Source organism: Girardinichthys multiradiatus, chromosome 11 (genome assembly GCF_021462225.1).
Source record: "Girardinichthys multiradiatus isolate DD_20200921_A chromosome 11, DD_fGirMul_XY1, whole genome shotgun sequence".
NCBI lineage: Eukaryota > Metazoa > Chordata > Actinopteri > Cyprinodontiformes > Goodeidae > Girardinichthys > Girardinichthys multiradiatus.
In genome coordinates, this window is record NC_061804.1 from 35,742,404 (window position 1) to 35,762,030 (window position 19,627).

Below are 19,627 nucleotides of genomic sequence, written 5' to 3' on the forward strand. Positions count from 1 at the left end.
GTCATTAAGAAGGAATGTTCAGCCAATAATGACTAATCAGTGAAGAAGCCTCCTCACCGTTCAAGTATGCAGGTAATACAGGGGTTGGACAATGAATTTAATTTCCCTTTGGGATAAATAAAGTATTTTTGAATTGAATTGAATTGAAAGTGAAACACTTGTCATTTTAGTGTGGGAGGTTTCATGGCTAAATTGGACCAGCCTGGTAGCCAGTCTTCATTGATTGCACATTGCACCAGTAAGAGCAGAGTATGAAGGTTCAATTAGCAGGGTAAGAGCACAGTTTTGCTCAAAATATTGAAATGCACACAACATTATGGGTGACATACCAGAGTTCAAAAGAGGACAAATTGTTGGTGCACATCTTGCTGGCGCATCTGTGACCAAGACAGCAAGTCTTTTTGATGTATCAAGAGCCACGGTATCCAGGGTAATGTCAGCATACCACCAAGAAGGACGAACCACATCCAACAGGATTAAGTGTGGACGCAAGAGGAAGCTCATGCCAATACCAAATGTCGGTTTCAATGGTGCAAGGAGCGCAAATCTTGGGCTGTGGACAATGTGAAACATGTATTGTTCTCTGATGAGTCCACCTTTACTGTTTTCCCCACATCCGGGAGAGTTACGGTGTGGAGAAGCCCCAAAGAAGCGTACCACCAAGACTGTTGCATGCCCAGAGTGAAGCATGAGGGTGGATCAGTGATGGTTTGGGCTGCCATATCATGGCATTCCCTTGGCCCAATACTTGTGCTAGATGGGCGCGTCACTGCCAAGGACTACCGAACCATTCTTGAGGACCATGTGCATCCAATGTTTCAAACATTGTATCCTGAAGGCGGTGCCGTGTATCAGGATGACAATGCACCAATACACACAGCAAGACTGGTGAAAGATTGGTTTGATGAACATGAAAGTGAAGTTGAACATCTCCCATGTCCTGCACAGTCACCAGATCTAAATATTATTGAGCCACTTTTGGGTGTTTTGGAGGAGCGAGTCAGGAAACGTTTTCCTCCACCAGTATCACGTAGTGACCTGGCCACTATCCTGCAAGAAGAATGGCTTAGAATCCCTCTGACCACTGTGCAGGACTTGTATATGTCATTCCCAAGACGAATTGACGCTGTATTGGCCGCAAAAGGAGGCCCTACACCATACTAATAAATTATTGTGGTCTAAAACCAGGTGTTTCAGTTTCATTGTCCAACCCCTGTATGTTCATGAGAAGTGTGGAAAGAAGTCAGTGGTGTGTGGGAGGGTGGGTCAGAGACAGGCAGGTACCCTGCAAGGAAACTTCCTTGTTATGAAGCAGAGAATGAAAGTTTGATCTGCCGCCTCTCACAAAGGGAATGTCACAAAGGCAATTGTCCTGTTTCTACACTTATATTTATTTGTAGGAATGTTCAACCTTATATTATTTGCTAATAACTGAATTATTTTTCTAATTTGAAATGATCTTTACCAGAACATCTTTCTACACTTTGTATGTCAGAGGATTTTCATCATATCTGGTGTTTGTTACTTCCTGCCAGTGTCTTTAATGTATCTTGTTGTGTGATTCTTGGCCATGACTGAAATATCAAGATTCTTATCAAAATCATTACCCTGGCAAGCACTGTGCAAACGGAGCATGGAGAGGGTCAGTGTGGTGGGAAAACAAGTTTAAGAGTTCCTCCCTGAAGAATAAAGCTGTGTCACTCATCAAGAATCCTGTCATAACAACATTTTTTCTCTTCACAGCGAAAAATCCAGCAATAAATACAAAATGTGAACCATAACAACACAGGCTAGGTTGAGATAAAAGACTTCAAGTGCCTGATGTTCAATGAAGGTTGAGGTATTCTTTTTCAAACCAAACAATGGCAGCATACCATTAAGTTTAACTACCTTTTAATAATTCAGACTGTTTCTATAAAGCTCAGGAAGTTTATAGAGGTGGTTTTCTGTTGGAATCTCACCCAAACCACTGCACTGCACTGCACATGCAGTACCAGCAAGATGTTTGCACATGCTCCTTGTGGGTGTTAATGTCATATTCATTTTAGGCTTTTAATGATGCATCTGAAGTGTTAGTTTTTTAGGCTGGATTGATGATTCAACAGAAAACAGAAAAAATAATTTCAAAAACAAGAATTGTGAGCACAAGCTTGAATTTATAGTTTTTATTTTTGTCCTCAAATTTACACAGGGTAAAAATGATACATACAGGCTCAAAAATAAACATATAGTGCACAAATATTTATCCATATAAACAGGTGCTTTTTATCGGCCATCAAGAAGTTTCTGGAATATTTTTTACGAGATATTTGATCACTCCTTGTATCATAAATGGCATTTATTTAAAATTGTCTAGCTTCCTTCAATGCCTCTTGATCCTAGCTGCTACATTTCTAATAGGCTGAGGTCAGGGCTTTACAAAGGCTTAAAATTAGCCCGCTATAACAATTACAAATCCAGTTTTGATGTGCATTTAGAATAATTATCCTGTTGTCTGAGTTTGTTTCAGCCATCTTAGTTTGCGATTATGTCCATAATTAAAATGTACCAACCTTTCTTTCTTATTCCATTCACATTGTATGTTGCGTCAATTCCACTCAGTGTAAAATTAGCCCCACATCATGATGCCACCACTACCATGCGTGACGGTCCTCTTAGGCTCACAAGCCTTTCCTTGACTGCTCCAAATGTACTTTTGGTCACAAAGGCCAAATTACTCACCTGACCATAAAGTGTTTATACCATTAACTCAAATAACACAAAGTTGAATTTGATATTTTACAATCATTCAGATTCTAGAAATTGTAAAATGCAAATTTGTTAAAAAAAAAAAAAAAAAAGTCTAGAGAGACCAGCAAGTTGCATTGAATCTTTGATGTGATTCTCCATCTTGAGCAAACATTTGGCGACAGACTGCCAGACAGTTTGATTTTTAGGCTCCAGTTAAGCTTGAAGGTTACCATTTTGGATCACTAGCTTCTAACGTGGCTAGCGTGCTTTTAGTCAATGGTGAAATGGTGAAACTGGTTTCACAGGGGAATAGAATTTTTTATCTGACCAGAACATCTCTTTGAGTCAACTTAGAGTTTAGAGAATTAAAAAAGATCTAGGGTCATTAATCAGTCTGATGAAGTGCAGACATCCTCCCAACACAAAGTCATTTTGGATTCCACCCATATAAAGGTCAAATTACTCTGCTATCTCTCATCTGCAGCTGTGAGGCTTCAGCATCTCCACCATGTCCTCTTCTGCTGTCCCTTATAAGAATCAGCACTATGCCGACCTGAAGAAGCTCTGCATCCAGACCAAGACGTTGTTTGAAGATCCTGAGTTCCCAGCTGACAATTCATCACTGTTTTACAGCAAACCACCTCCTGGAGTTGTGCATTGGAAACGACCCGGGGTGAGTTTTTACTCCACAAATATTTCATGTTCTTTTGTGCTCCCGTAGATTATTTCAGTTTTTTTTTTTCTTGTCTAAACAACAAAGGTGGTTGATCTTCTCTGGATGCATGTAGAAAGGCTCACATGAATTTAGTCTTTACTGGTTACCAGTTACATTTAGGATTCATTTTTAAACCTGTCTAACCCTAAACAATTGATATGGTCAAGCCCCTGAGTACATCACTGATCTCTTTGGGGTATGTCTCACATGGATCATCCATAAAGATCTCCCATACTTTTCTAGACTCAACTTTCCAGAGTTCTTAAGTTCTGTAGGTCAATAAAAATGCAAAAGGTTGTTATGAATTTGTAGTTAGAAGATTAATACTAAATACATAATCTTGTAAAGAGAGAATGAAGAAAAAAGCAAGGACACAGTGAAGAAAGCAGCTAGGAGAGAAGGATGGAATGGCAGAAATAAGGAAGAAAATATACAAGATGGGAAACAAGTAACGGCACGAGGAACAAAGTAAGGAAAAAAGGAGGAACATGAGGGAGGATGGGAAGAAAGGACAGAAGGACATAAGGGAGGGAGGGAGGGAGAAAGAAAGGAAGGACGCAAGGTCACAAGGACAGGTTGAAAGCATACTAGGAAGGGAGGATAGAAAGAAGGAAAAAAAGAAGGGCAGATTGCCAGAGGGCATGACACATATTTAGACTATAGAATGTGTGTTAGGGTTTTTATGACTTTTTATATTGTTTATCACTTGTGTCTGCTCTAAGTGCTTTCTTCCCCCACATGTCATAGACAAAGAGATAAGAGAGAAGGGTGAGTTATGCTATTATCAGCAACATCTAGGGACTGGCACCAATCCTCACTCCTTTCTCTAAAATCAAGACACATGAACCCTAACCTTTCTGACCCCACACACACACACACCCACCTTGAATGTTGTTTGAACTGTGTGTGACCAAGCATGTATAAATAAAGAGGGAGGAGTGTTAATACTTTGTAGCTTTGCACTGCGGAGTGTGACCTACCCTTGCCGCAAGTATAACTGACTGTGTCGTTTCCTTACCTCTGAGTTGACTAAATAATACCTATCAATGTGGATTAAGATCTAGAAATATAAATATTGGATCTTGCTATTAATCTTATTGCCCACACTAAAGGACAGCTGGAAAACACTGAAATTAAATGCCAGACAAAGTTTTAGGTGTTTTTAGGTGCCACAGATTCTTAGTTGGAGTAATGTCTGCACTTTGATTGGGCCATTCTAAATATGTTTTGATCTAAATCAGTCGTCTGGCTGTGTTTTTAAATCTATGCCCTTGTTTGAGGTACTTTACAGCCACTAATGGGTTTTCTTCTGGGACTAACCTAACTTTGGCTCCATCCATCTTGCCAACAACGCTGACCAGCTTCCCTGCCCTGCTTAAGATAAACATCCCCTCAGTATGTTGCTGCCTCTGCCATGCTTTACACTTGTAGCAACAAAGGTGGGTGGTGAAGGGTGAGGTGCAGTGTTAGCCTGCCAAAAAGTCTGGTTATCATCTCATCTGACAGGACCACCTTCTTCCACATGTTTACCATGTCCCATTTGTGGCAAACGTACTTAATAACCTAACCCAGCTTTAAACCTTTCCACAACTCAGCACTGACCTGTCAGTTGTGTCTTTTGATCCTTATGATTTTTTACACCAATTTTCTACACACAGATGTGTGCACTTAATAATTAGGTGATTTCTCAAGACAATTAGTTGGACTGTATTTTATTTTAAAGCACAAGAGCAAAAGGAGCTAAAAACGGATTTTCAAATTTAAACCATGTATGATTTTTCCTTCCACTTCATAATTATTCACTAGTTTGTGTTGGTAAATCCCAGAAAAAAACACAGTTCGTGGGTGACACGTGACAAAATGGGAAAAGTTCAAGGGTATGAATACTTTACTAACACTATAAATGGGCATTGTTTTTATTTTGTGGTATTTTTTTATCTGCTGATTTGGTGGAAAGTTTTGGTCATTAATCACCAACATCCATCTTGGTTGTTGTCTTTCTTTATTTAAGCCACTATTTTTCTTTTGTATTGTAGGAAATATGCAAAGCCCCGCACCTGTTCGTAGAGGGCATCAGCTCCCACGACTTGAACCAGGGGGTTGTAGGGAACTGCTGGTTTGTTGCTGCCTGCTCCTGCCTGGCTTTAAAATCACACCTCTGGAAGAGGGTGAGTTCACCTTGTGCCCTTAAAATAATCTGTTTTAGCATTTTAAGCCTAAACTGCACATGAAAACATTATTAAAATATTGTTGGGCTTTAGTAGCAATTCAGTAACAATTTGCCCCCAAAAAACGTCCAAGTACATAACAAGTGGTTTTCTATAGTTAAATGAATGAAAGCAAGAAAACTATGTGAGTAATTTGTTAGAGCAACGCTGCAGCTGAGACAGTTGCATTCCTTTAAAATACTGTCATATGTGTTCCTTTAAATGGGACAAAGGTTACGCATAATACTGTATTTTAAAAATTCAGACTTTCAAATATGTACACATAAGATGACTGCACATGTCTTAATCCGGTGTTTGAATGCTGTTTACTACCAACACTTTAAGATTTAAAGATATTATTCTGGAAACTGCTGGACCTTTCATAATTTCTGTATTGTGTTTGCATGTTTCCAGGTAATTCCTGACTGGAAGGAGCAGGAGTGGGATTCAAACCACCAGGGGAACTATGCTGGGATCTTCCACTTCCAGTTCTGGATCTTCGGTGAGTGGATAGACGTGGTGGTAGACGACCGGCTGCCGACAATCAACGGAAAACTCATCTACTGTCACTCAAAACAGAAAAATGAGTTCTGGAGTGCTTTGCTGGAGAAGGCTTACGCCAAGTCAGTAAACCAAAACTGTTCCTTAAGAAATCATCCTGTAAATTCCCTGTTAGCCCTGTTACAGTTCTGTAAAAAGCCTAAAAATAAATTATTTGTTATTGTAGTTGTTTAATGTCACACTAAACATGAAAAGTGTGTTACTTTTTTAAGTTGATCAGGATAAAAAGAAACTCGTACTCGTACTCGTAGTCTTCCGCTTTATCCGGGACCGGGTCGCGGGGCCAGCAGACTCAGCAGAGACACCCAGACGTCCCTCTCCCCAGACACCTCCTCCAGCTCCTCCGGGTGGAGCCCAAGGCGTTCCCAGGCCAGCCGAGAGACATAGTCCCTCCAGCGTGTCCTGGGCCGTCCCCTGGGCCTCCTCCCGGTGGGACGTGCCTGGATCAACCCCTGAGGAAGGCGTCCAGGAGAGAGAATTTAAGTGAACCCTTTCATCAAACTTTTTGACAGGTGGGCGGGACTTCCGGTGAGGGCGGGACTTCCGGTGGGGGCCATGTGGGCGCCATGTGGTTGCCATGTGGGCAGGAGGTCACGTGGTCAAGCAGGGGTGTGTGTCCAAGGGGGCGTAACAGTGGATGCTGATTGGTTGTCGTCATTAGGGGCGATACCTTAAATGAGTCAATTAAAACACAGGGGTGTGTTTAAGGGTGTTACGGGGAAGGCCTTAAATGAGCCAATTAAAACACACAGGGGTGTGTTTAAGGGTGTTATTAATAATCTGTATGTTTTTTCAGGCGTTAATACATCTAAAAAACAAAAAAAAAGACATGCATCCTTTTATATTTTAAAGGTATAATCAACTTAATGTTGACCTATCACATGAAATCCTAATAAATGAACTGTGTAACCTGACAGAATTGTAAGTTAATTTTGCTTTACAGCAGGACCTATTTGTTGAATATATGAGCCAGTCTAAATCAGTTCAAAATAGAAAAGACCTAAAAAAGTAAATAAAAAAATTGTGCTTCACTACATCGATGGAACGAGAAAAACCTTCAGCTTCTGCGTCAACATACTGGAAAAGCAGCTGAAAGAGGTAAGACGAATATGAGATTAACAGAAAAAAAAAAAGAACTTCAGTATACTGTTTCCAAGTTACAAATTGACTCTAGCAATGATGTGTTTGTTTTTGAATCATGAGAGACTCCATTTTAGGAAAAAGGAATGATAATTTTAGTTACCTGTAGCTTTTCTAAAACATTTACTTTTTCATCTTAGAGTAAAAGGTTTTTCAGGGGAGTTACAGTTATACCATATCCAACTGTTAGGGGCGATGTCAGGAAGGGGCAGTTACGTCTGTTCATTAGATAACCATATCACCTTTGAACTCAAGAAGGGTTTTGGTCTTAAAAACATAGTCTTTGCAGTTGAGATAACACTGTCATGTTCTGGTATAAATACTGTGAGTAAAATGTTGTTCGGGGGCTGTTTCATTGGTTAACCTCAGTGTCAGGGTCTTCAAATGCTGAATGTCTTTGAACCATAACACTTATAATAAGTTACCAGCACCACCAGAAAGTAAGTAAGTCCTAAGAACTATCTATTTTTCTTTGAGAGTGAATGTATTTTAAACCTCAGATAAAAACTGTTTACAGATTCGACTGAGAGCTCTGTGGAAGACACAGCTGTCGAGCAGCAGCAGCAGCAGGGTAGAAAAAATAAATAAAAATTAAATAAAAACAATATATATGTATTTTAAGCATAGTTCAATAAAATGTCATATAAACCTGTTTACAGATATATCCAAAGATGCCACATCGAATCCGCCCACCAGAAGGTCGCTTTTCAAAGATCAAGACAGCTTTCAGCAGAGAGGCACCGTTTCAGTTCAACAAGAAGTGAAATCTGGAGGTTTTACCGCAAAGAATCGGAGTAAGATAAAAAAAAAACAAACTTGTGTATTTTAAAAACTATTTTTCGTTTTATTTATGAACGCTGTGCTGCGCAGCGTAAGATAACTTTTATTGTCTTCTGTTTTTACAGAATATTTAACCCCGGCCAAAAGACAGCGACTCTCTGCGCTACAAAGCAGAGCAACGCTAGTGAGTGGATTAATGAACGGTACGTTTTAATTCATACATACATACTGAATTAATTTGAATTCCTTTGTTTTTTTTCCAGCTTTAATGTGATTATTTCAATATATATATATATATACATATTTTTATTTATTTATTTTTTGTTCATTCTCCTTACAGAGGTAACGTTGATGGTAGGACAGATTGGCTACAGAAACGGACAGCGCAGGAAGACAGTCTCTACAGCCTCACGGAATCTTCGTAATAAGGCCTCATCGTTAACGCTTCTGGCAGCATATCAGATTCTGTTAAAGAAGCATTTTGGTGACATCAAGGTGATTTTAAACTGAACTGATCACTATGTTTTTTTTTTTGTTTTTTTTTTTTTCTGTAGGTTAGTTTTATTTTTATTTTTTTTCTTATGTTCATAGAAATGGATAACCGAATCAGACTTGCCCTGGATGAAATAAGAAATTTAGTTAATGAACTTAACGAAATTCCCGTTGATGCAAAAGTAGCAGATAACATCGTTTTAAATGCATCTCCTGCTAACAGTGAAAATGTAATAAATGAACATCAGCACGGTGACGTTTTAAACGTAATCAATCAGGCTCTTTACGATTTAAATAGCGCATTTTGTCCACTCAGTATTGAGCAAAATGATCCACCTGACACTCATCAGAATCCTTCTACATCACCTGCCGCAGATCATCACGGGGGTCATTTCAATACGGACGTAGGAGTTAGTTCTGATCAAATAGAGCGAGATCCTCCAGCGGTGGTTGAACGTGAACATTTTAATAACCATGAAATAAGGAGACCTTTTACCATACCGCCGCCCTGTCCAAGTAACGTTCCAGATTTAGCAGCATTCTATACAGACATCATGCATATTATCATTGAATTAGCCGACGCTGCGAGATCGTTAACCAGACGTAACGACGTTGTGCAGCTGGAATTAGGTGGTGAAAATCTCAATCGTCACATCACATTTACTGTTACAGATGATGGAAATATGATCCTGCCTGCTTTCGAAAACTTCCTCGACGATTTAGTACAATCGAATGCAAATATACCTGTAGATAATAACATGGAATTTGTTCTTCAGGTTGTTAATGACCCAGCAGGAGGTTCTAAGCGTAAAGCTGCAGGAACGTTAGACTGTGAACTGTTTAATAAGAAAATGCGTCATTTGTATATTATAAACAATACCGGTAATCAGTTATGTTTTGCAATCAGCCTCGCACACGTCTCTGATCCTGAGCTTACTGATGACCGTGCTGTAGAACTGGGGAGGAGATGGCAGCATCAGGCAGGCCTCGACGAGCAAACAGCAGTTACTTTTAGTGATATTGGTAAATTTGAAACCATTCTGAAGAGAAAAATTGTAGTGTTTCACAGAACCACGGGCTCTACTGCTCTGTGTAAATTTGAGACCAGTTTCCCCGATCGTTCAAACCCTCTGTTTTTGCTGTTATTTCAAGGTCATTACTATGGGATAAAAAATCTCAAAGGTTTTATGGGGTGCAGATATATTTGTAATTACTGTTACGCCAGCTATCAGAATGCCAATACACACCATTGTGAAGGTTATTGTCCAGTGTGTCGAACATATAAATGTATGCAAGAGATTAGCAATCCTGTAAGCTGTGCAGGCTGTCAAAGAATCTGTCGTAATTCTTCATGTTTCAGCAGACACAGGGAACCGCGCATCAGAAATAGTGCTGAAAGGCCTATGAGTGACTGTGAGTTGGTAAAACTGTGTAAAGTATGCAAACGGATATACGTTATTCCAATCAGTAAACCGAATAAACCACACGTGTGTAATGTAAAATGCAGTATTTGCGGTGAAAATGTACCCCCCAGCCTAGACATTACATGCGATGATCGTTACATTCTGCCTTGCAGTGCAATTAATCAGCTTGATGATAAACTGATTTTTTATGATTTCAAATGCCTCGTCAATGAGAGCGGCGTGCATACCCCCTTTCTGGTCTGTGCTAAAACGTTGAAAGGTGATGAATGGTACGCTTATGGACTGAATTGCACCCAAAAATTTCTCCTGCATTTCAGGAGGCCAATGTACAAAGGTTACACCTTAATAGCGCACAATGCGCGGGGGTACGATGGTTACCTGATTCTCACAGCAATGCTGCAGTTAGGCATTAAACCTCATATCATCATGGTAGGAAGTAAAGTTCTCTGTTTAACCGACCCTGATTACAGGTTAAAATACATTGATAGCCTGTCCTTCATGTGCATGAAGCTTAGCGCCATGCCGAAAGCGTTAAGCTTTACCGATCAAAGCAAGGGTTTTTTTCCCCACCTATTTTCCTCTGAACAACATCTCCAGTATGTGGGGGCTTTTCCTCCTCCATCCTGCTACGCTGTAGAACGCATGAGTCTTCAAGAACAACAGGTGTTTAGCAGCTGGTACAGAGAAGCGAGCAAAGAGGTCTTTGACTTTAAGAAAGAAGCTATTCGTTATTGTAAAAATGACGTTGAAATTCTTTTTCAAGGATGCTTAAAATTCAGAGACGAGTTCTTTAAGGAGACAAGTGTGGATCCGTTTAAAAGTATCACAATAGCATCAGCCTGCATGAAGGTTTTTGTAACCAATTTCCTTCCTCCTCAAACCTTAGCCATTCCATCACCTCTGGACTACAGACGTAGCAGTAAAACGTTCTCCAGCGCGTCCATTCAATGGCTCGGCTGGATTGCAGACAGCAGAGCCATATTTATCGAGCATGCATTAAATAGGGGTGAAAAGAAAATCGGGCCATATTCAGTGGATGGGTATGCAGAGATTAACGGTGTCAAAGTTGCGTTTGAATTTTATGGCTGTTTTTTCCACGGCTGTAAAAAGTGTTACATGCCTCATGACAAGTGTCCGTTGAGAGGGGTCGCATTTGAACAGTTTTACGCAGCCACTGTTGAGAGAAGCAAGGTGTTACAAACTGTGTACGGCCTTCGTCTCGAAGTCATATGGGAGCATGAGTGGATTGAAATGAAAAAATCAGACCCAGGGGTGATCAGCTTTCTTGAGAAAGTTAATGCACCCGAACCGCTATCCCCCCGGGATGCGCTGTATGGTGGATGCACCTGTCCTATGAAGTTGAGGTACACAGCGGAACCGGATGAAACTGTACACTATGTGGATTACACATCTCTGTACCCTTATGTAAACGCCAACTGCGTTTTTCCCCTCGGACACCCCACCATCATTTACAAAGATTTTGATGACCCCAGCAGCTACTTCGGTATAATCAAAGCTGTGGTCTACCCACCACGTAACCTGTTGTTCCCTGTTTTACCTTACAGAACATCCCAAGGTAAACTTGTGTTCACTCTCTGCCGCACATGCGGTGAATTAAATTACCAGTCAGGTCCTTGCATGCATAATGATCAGGACAGAGCTCTGACGGGAGTTTGGGCGAGTGTAGAACTCTGTAAAGCGTTGGAGTGTAGTTATCGTCTTGCTAAAATCACAGAGGTGTGGCATTTTGAAAAGAGAAGTGATACAATTTTTAAAGGTTACATTCATTGCTTTTTAAAGGGTAAGCAGGAGGCTTCAGGCTATCCGTCTGAAGCAGTGGATCAGGAGAGTAAGTCAAAGTATATAAGCGACTACAAACAGCATCAGGGCATCCAATTAGACCCTGAGAAAATCGAGATGAATCCTGCCAAAAGGCAGGTTGCAAAATTGTGTTTAAACAGTTTTTGGGGGAAATTTGCGCAAAGAAGTGATCTGTCTCAGACCACAGTCATCACTAACCCTGAAGACTTTTTCAGCTTCATGTTCTCGAGTAAATACAGGGTTAACTATTTTCATTTTTTCAACCCTGAAATGTGTGTAGTGCAGTGGAACTACAGCAAACGTGTCATATATCCACCAAGTAAGACAAATAATGTGTTTATAGCAGCATTCACCACCGCTTATGCACGTTTAAAACTTCTCAGCAGTATGGAGAAGTTACAGGACAGATTTATTTATATTGACACGGACAGTTTGATTTATGTGACAAAAAGTGGTGAAACTCCTCTGGAATTGGGGAATTATCTGGGTGATCTTACTGACGAGTTAGATGGTGACAGCATTTCGGAGTTTGCATCGACAGGACCCAAGAGTTATGCATACCAAACTAAAAACCGTAAAAAAGTAGTGATACGTGCTAAAGGCATCACTCAGACGCATGAATGCAGCGAGAGGGTCAATTTTGACAGCATCAAAGGGCTGGTCGAGGGCTACTTACAGGGGTCAAGTGAGGGTGTCATTGAAATCCCTCAGCACACGATCAGGAGGGATAAAAAGAGATTCCGTTTGACAAACGCGACATTTCTTAAAAAGTTTCGACTGGTGTATGATAAGAGACGTCTTTTTTCTGATGGGACAACTCTGCCTTTCGGTTATTAGAGTTGAAGAAGAAATAAAATAAAAAGTCACATGGATTTACAGGAGATTGATTTTGATCCTAGATTTAGAGCACCTTTCTCATGTATGATAGTTGGACCCAGCGGCTGCGGGAAAACTTTCTTTGTAAAAAGTATTTTACAAAACTGTAATCATGTCATGGATATTGTTCCAGAAAATATTGTATGGATTTACACATCTTTTCAACCCATGTATGCTGAATTGCAGAAGATGAATAAAAATATTACCTTTGTGGAAGGATTGCCTCATTCTTTTGAAGATGAAAACCTGTTTCCTCCTGATCAGAATCATTTGATTATTCTAGACGATGTTATTGCTCAAGCCTCAGATGATGAAAACGTGATGAAGGTCTTTACCCAGTTTCGTCACCATCGTAATATGAGTGTTATGATGTTGACTCAGAATGTTTTTCATCAGGGAAAGTTCAGTCGCACTATTAGTTTGAACTGTAATTATATGGTGTTGTTTAAGAACCCGAGAGATAAACTCCAGCTGAATATACTGGCCCGCCAAATGTTTCCATCTCAAAAGGGTCTCTTCTTGGAGAGTTTTGAAGACGCAACGAGAGAAGCTCATGGAAATTTAATCATCGATTTTACGCCTACCTGCCCAGAACATTTCAGACTGAGAACGGGGATACTTCCTCAGCAGTGGCCTGCTGTGTACGTACCCAGAACAAAGTAAGTCATCATGTCAGCGCGTATAAAAAGGAATTTACCATTATTCAGAGCTTTGTACCAGGCCTGTCCACAGAAACGTAAAGATATTCTCGCACACTGCTCTCCCGACTTTATTCAGGCTCTGTGCGAGATTGCACTGAATATCCTAAAAGGTAACATTAAACTATCTCCATCTCAACACCGACAATTGAAGAAACAAAGAAATATCATCAGATTGTCGGGTGATAAAAGAACCGGGATAAAAACTAAACAGTTGGCTCTCAAAAAGCAACGAGGTGGTTTTATTCTCCCCATCTTAACGGCTCTTGCACCCTTGATCGGTGATCTAGTGGGTGGAATCATCAGGAGATAATGTCTCTCAGAACATCGCAGAAGATGTTTCTCATTTCACCTCATCAATTCAAGCGTCTGACCCAGTCAGACACGTCCATCAGACAGACGGCGGAGGAGAATTTGGATGCTGAAATGAGAGCGATATTAAACGAGCCGGGTTTGACTTCTTATGAAAAAATCAAGAGATACGATGTTCTTCTCCAGAGGTATCTGACTTTACTTAAGCAAGGTGTCAAAGAAGAAAAACAGCGGGTCAGTTTAACGCTGCAGCGTGACACAGAGGTTCCTGAACATGAGCGGTCCCAAGAACAACAAGGCCCAGGGCGGAACGAGGCCCCTAAGGATCAGGTTCTTATGGAAGTACTGAAAAGCCTTCCTAAACACAATCGTAAAAATGCCGAGTACATTTTGAAGAAATTATCCGAAAGAAGTGAGAGTTGGACTTCGCGAGGTGAATTTGTATTTAAAGGAAATGTTATAAAAGGGTCCCACATGATTGATTTGTTGAAAAATCTCATGCTTCCGTTTAAAAGCTCTGGAGCATCACAAACCCGAGGATGGTCTGATTTTCTACACTCCATGTCAGAAGTAAACATACCTATATCTTCAGTCATTAACCCTTATGCTCGTGAAGAATATAGACGTTTCAAAACAGAGGGTACATCGATTGAAAATGGGGGTACACCCCCCAGCGTTAAGCAGAGAAGAAAAAGAAGAAGAAGGCAGATAACTCATTCTCCCTACTGGTCGAGATCTGAGCTGGAAGATCCAAAAAACGCTGATGGGAGATCAAAAAGGTCTCTTCGTAAGACGACACTACCACCCCGATGGATTACATTTTCACCATAAACCGTTATAAGAAAATGAAACATGTAGCCAATTTCTTTTATTCAATAAAATATTTATTGATTATATTTTCAAGTCTAGCTTCGTTCTCTACTTCACACACTAACATATGATATCATTACACAAATATTAAATCATAAGAAAAAAATAAAACAAACAATGAAAAAAAAAAATAAGACAATTTAAATTCCATAACAATCCAGAAACATCTCCAAAGAGCATGTTCCGTGAGTATAAAATGTACAACTTTGATTAATGACACATTTCTGATATTTTTTCACAAAGTTAGATACCATTAAATCATTCTTAATCACATCTCCGGTGTATTTCGACAACACTTGCTGCATTGATAATCCGCACGCTCTATGACATAGATAAAAAATGCAATGGTGACCGCACACAGTGGACAGAGTGTTTTGAAGCTGATTATTATGATACAATATTTTTGAGGATCTGTCTTCTAAAAATGTTACGATGCTTGACGGGTAGAACTCGAAATCCGGAGAGAATTCATAAGAGTCAAAAAAGCTGGATTGACCATTCTCATCCAATGTCAGAGCTAACCAGTGTTCTCCAGGCATGTGTGAAGGATGTGTGTTCACAATAAAGTAGGCCGGCCCTGGGAATTTGTCAGCTAGCAGCGGCAGCTGGTCGCACGGCCACACACCGCAAAACAAATCTCCCAGCAGATGACGCATCAGGCTCTCAATTTCATGATTATTCATGCCTGATTAGATTAATAATAATCCACCAGCACACGCCTCTTTGAATCAATCTCTAAAATAGAATCATAACAAGCGTAGATGATCAGCGTGGTGGTATGAGGCAACGGGTTTCTGAAGCGCATTTCCAATCTTAAATTCCCACTGGAAACTGGAGATAGAGCATTTGTGTCCTCGCTCGGGTTAAGATTAAATGTGAATAGAGAGTTTCCTTGATTAAATTCCTGACGTGTTATACTCAGTGGAAGATCTTTTAGATGTCGTCCTGTAGCCGTAAACAAGTTGTAATACTCTCTCACTGAATGACCTTGGTTAAAATTGGGCTGGAAGGCCTTAGCTGGAATTTGTCTGCCATCCTTACACAAAGCTAAATATTCCATATCAAAATGATTAAAGTCAAACGAATTGAGATTGCGTGTTCCTGTAAAAGCGTCATGATCCAGTAACGCAATCACCACATACTTGGGAAAGACGCCTAAGAAAAGATTCTCTTGGTTGCATACCCTTGAATTTTCAGGGATGGAATATGTTTTTACATTTACACGTGAAAGTGGATACAGAGCATTTGCCTTCATTAAAGCTGAAGCGTGCCCCAGTCGTACAGCTGGAGAGACAGTAACTTTTTTGATAAAAAGAGATGCTCCTAATATCCTGAGTTTGTAAGTGGAGTCTCTTGCTGCCATGAGACAAAAGGCATCGTCGGCTCTTGTAAGTTTAATTTTAAGGTCAACAGAGTTTAAAAGAAGTCTCTCGCAGAAAAATATGTCTGCATGCAGGGGCCCTAGGAGATGTACCTCCCTGGAATTTGCCGTAAAGCCTGCTCTGCTGTTAAGACCTTGGTTAGGGCCGTTAGTTGTAACAATAGAGTTCAGAGCACCTGCAGTGTCTTTATAAAAAAGACCAGAGCTAAACTGGGTTTTTAAAGAATCCTCAGAAAAGTTTAACAATGTCTCAATCATGGCTCTATATGGATGTGTAGCGCTGGATTGTGAAATCATTCGATCTCCGAGAGTGACGTCACACTGACTGAAGATGGTGTTTAACGGGTAGTTGATGAGCCCTACAGGTGCATCATCTGGCAGGTTTGTTCCATTCTCGTTAGTAATTTTCACTCTGAGATGCAACAGCGTATCGTTGAGATCCAGATACTTTTCTCCGTCTCCCGGAATGAAAAACTCGATCGGCCCTCCATCAGTGATTGCTGATAAAGGCTGGATCTCGGTATAAATTTTATCTTCAATCGATAGCTGTGTCATCGGGGCAGAAAATAAGTCCAACTCTGCCAGCGTGCACTCTGATGATTTGTTATGTAAAAGAGCCATTATTTAAATATATCAAAACTTGCGGATGACTTCCTTCCTCTTCGTTTGTCAGCTCCAACTGATCTCCTTTTTCGCGTTTGTCGTTGTTTTTTAACTGTCCTTAAACGATCACCAGGGGGTCTTGTTCTGGGTCTTTTGGATAAAACCATAATTCCTGAACCTTCTTGACCGTCGGTGTGTGTAGAACCACTCATTTTATTCACGGTTCTACCGATGACATCCAAAGCGATATTTAATGCAGCCGTTTTAAGATGGGGTTTTGCAATTGCAAATCCTTTTTTAACCAGAGGGGATACGAAGCGGAATAATTTTGAAAATAATGATCCAATTCCGCATCCGTATATGACCGGGGCCCCATAAAACCCTGGCAGATTACCGCCTGATTGACTTACATAGTAATTTAGAAAGCGATTTGGATCACGTCTCAGACTTAGCTGTGCCATGTTCTCTCTTGCCTGCTTGATGCAGTGTTGAATGACCAGCGTAATATGAATGATAACCAATCAATCTTAGAGGTTATATACATATCTCTGGAATAGTTTATACAAATAAAATTTATCTCAGGCTACGTTGTGATATCACCGGTCTGAAGTGTAGTCTTATGACGGTCTTTCCATAGACGAAATTTACAGGAACGTTTTGGTCCGATTTAATTTCTATATTGATATTTTCAATATGTCTTCTGGAGACTGGAAGGTAGTGGGCGGGGTTAAACGTCTGAGTAATCATATCACTGAATGTGCCTTGTACTTTGACGGTCCGCAGTAAAGGTGCAAAAGTGTCGCCTACTATTTGAGGGCTGACCACGTCGCTGTAACAGTATAGGTGATAGAAACCAGCCTTTATATCCGCCGGAAAAGGAGCCAGTTTTGGTTCAGAAACATGAATCCATTCCCCTGGTTTCACGCCCATCATATAAGCTAGAGTGTTGAAGAAGCGTATTTCATACGGACTGTTTGCTTGAAATGCAAATCTCTTTTGAACTTTGCTGAATTTAATGCGTAAACTTGATTTAAATTTTTTGAAAAACATTTCCATCTCTGTCTCGAGTTGAATAACGCTGTTATAGTAGCCACTTCTGATCCTTTGCGTATTGATCTCCACATCACCAACCTTCCTCCATTCAAAGTAGGCATCATAATCTGGTAAATTATGCCATGTATGAGGATATGAAATCTCGGCTAATGCAACCATCCATTGGCCTTCTAAATCAATATGTTGAGCTAAATTTACACGGAAACTTGAACTGGTATTATTTTTAAACACTTCCATGCTAGCATTAGATGGAAGAGTAACGTAAAAGCCATCATCCTCTACCTGACGGTTCATGATGCTGTGTCAACTGTGAGGTTTAGTGCAAACCTTTTTTATACGTTTCGAAGTTCATCAAACTTGATCCAACTGTTGAATTTCTCAGGCCAGTTTTTCCAGCTTACAAAAACCTGTTTGACTCCCTTGACCGTATGTCGTTTTAATATTTTTTCCACTTGATACATCTTGTCGTTAAATATTTTTACTTTTTGAAGTTCCTCAGCGTAAAAGGAACCCTCGATAGGTTCTCCATCCAAATCTTTGAGTTTGTATACAGGAGGAGATCGGGGTATCCGGTCATACACTGTAAACACTTCATCCGTAAAACTCTGTTCGTATTTTTTGTCAAACACTCCACGGACCTTGGATATTCTGACAAGATCCCCTTGTTTAAACGTTGTCACTGAGTCCTTGCTATATCTGTTGGACTTGACATCATACAGATTCTGAAACACTTGAAAGGCATTTTCTTGGGTCACTTCCATAGGGCTCATTTTAATGCTGGAGTGGTAGGAATGGTTGTAGCTTCTAGCTAGGTTTTGCAGTACATCGACGTACCGCCGGGTATTGTTAGCTGTAAAATATCTCCACATCCTTGTTTTTAATGTGCGGTTAAATCTCTCGACCACTGAAGCTTTTGCTTCACTCGCTGTGGCAAAATGTTCAATACCGTGTTTCTCCATTAAAACCTTAAATTTCTTGTTAAAAAATTCTTTACCGGCATCAGTCTGAAGTTTTTTGGGGATCTGACTTTCTGTAAAAACTGATTCAAATGCCTTTACCACCTCAGCGGCTGTTTTCCTCTTCAAAACTCGTACATACGCCCTTTTTGAAAAGATGTCAATGACTGTTAATAAATAATTATAACCATCATTTTCCATGGCCAGAGCTTGCATGTCACAGAGATCAGCCTGGAACTGCCTCAATGGTCTGGTGACAAAAACTCTGTTTCTCGGGAACTTTATTCTTGCAGGTTTATGTAGAGTATAGGTATCTTCTCCTGATAAAAAATCTTTAACTTTTTCAACCGCAACCTTCTTTCCCGTTTCATCTGGCATAACCCTCCTCAGCCTATCTACACCCCGAAAACTTCCCGGATTTGAAGTGCTATAATATACTTTCTTCATCAGCCGTCTTCCTGCCATCTCTGCCTTATGCTCACTCTGCCGATTACTTGTTAAATAATGAGAAAAAAACACACAGGAGGGTAGATTTATCCTTATTTTTTTTATTTTATTTTTGTATTTAATATAAACAAAAAACAACCAGAAAACAAAATCAGATAAAATGCAGATGAATTCAAACACTACTAGCTTTTAAAAAACACTTTTGGGAAAGGTTACTATGTTCCTACTTTAATTGTATTTAATAGTAAAAAGAAAAAAGAAGAAAAATCATATAATGCAGATTAACTAAAGTACTGGAATACTAAAAAAACAAAATGATACAACAAGTCATCAAACATGTGAGATCAGTTTGTCAGTCCATAGCACTCTGAAACAGAGTTAAGTTATTTGAGATGTTTCTCATCGACCATGCGATCATAAACGTGCGCTATTGCACTGTGGATGCCTTGTACCGATTTCAGTTCATATAAAACCGTCTTTGCAATCGTCTTCACTCTGAAGTCATCCGCTTGTATGCTTCGAAGTACCAGAAGATTCTGAATAGCAGGAACGAGTTTGGGG

The 19,627-nt window shown here is 40.1% G+C and overlaps 1 protein-coding gene across 2 annotated transcripts in view; it reads left to right on the forward strand.

The window, feature by feature from the left end:
* The window catches only part of LOC124875947 (calpain-5-like), a 35,402-nt gene that overhangs the window by 914 nt on the left and 14,861 nt on the right, over positions 1 to 19,627 (forward strand). For both annotated transcript variants that reach the window (XM_047378382.1, XM_047378381.1), the window contains exons 2-4: positions 3,215 to 3,403; positions 5,482 to 5,613; positions 6,067 to 6,275. In XM_047378382.1, the coding sequence (XP_047234338.1) occupies positions 3,239 to 3,403; positions 5,482 to 5,613; positions 6,067 to 6,275 (506 nt within the window). In that variant the 5' untranslated portion in view covers positions 3,215 to 3,238. The remainder of the gene's footprint in view (positions 1 to 3,214; positions 3,404 to 5,481; positions 5,614 to 6,066; positions 6,276 to 19,627) is intronic.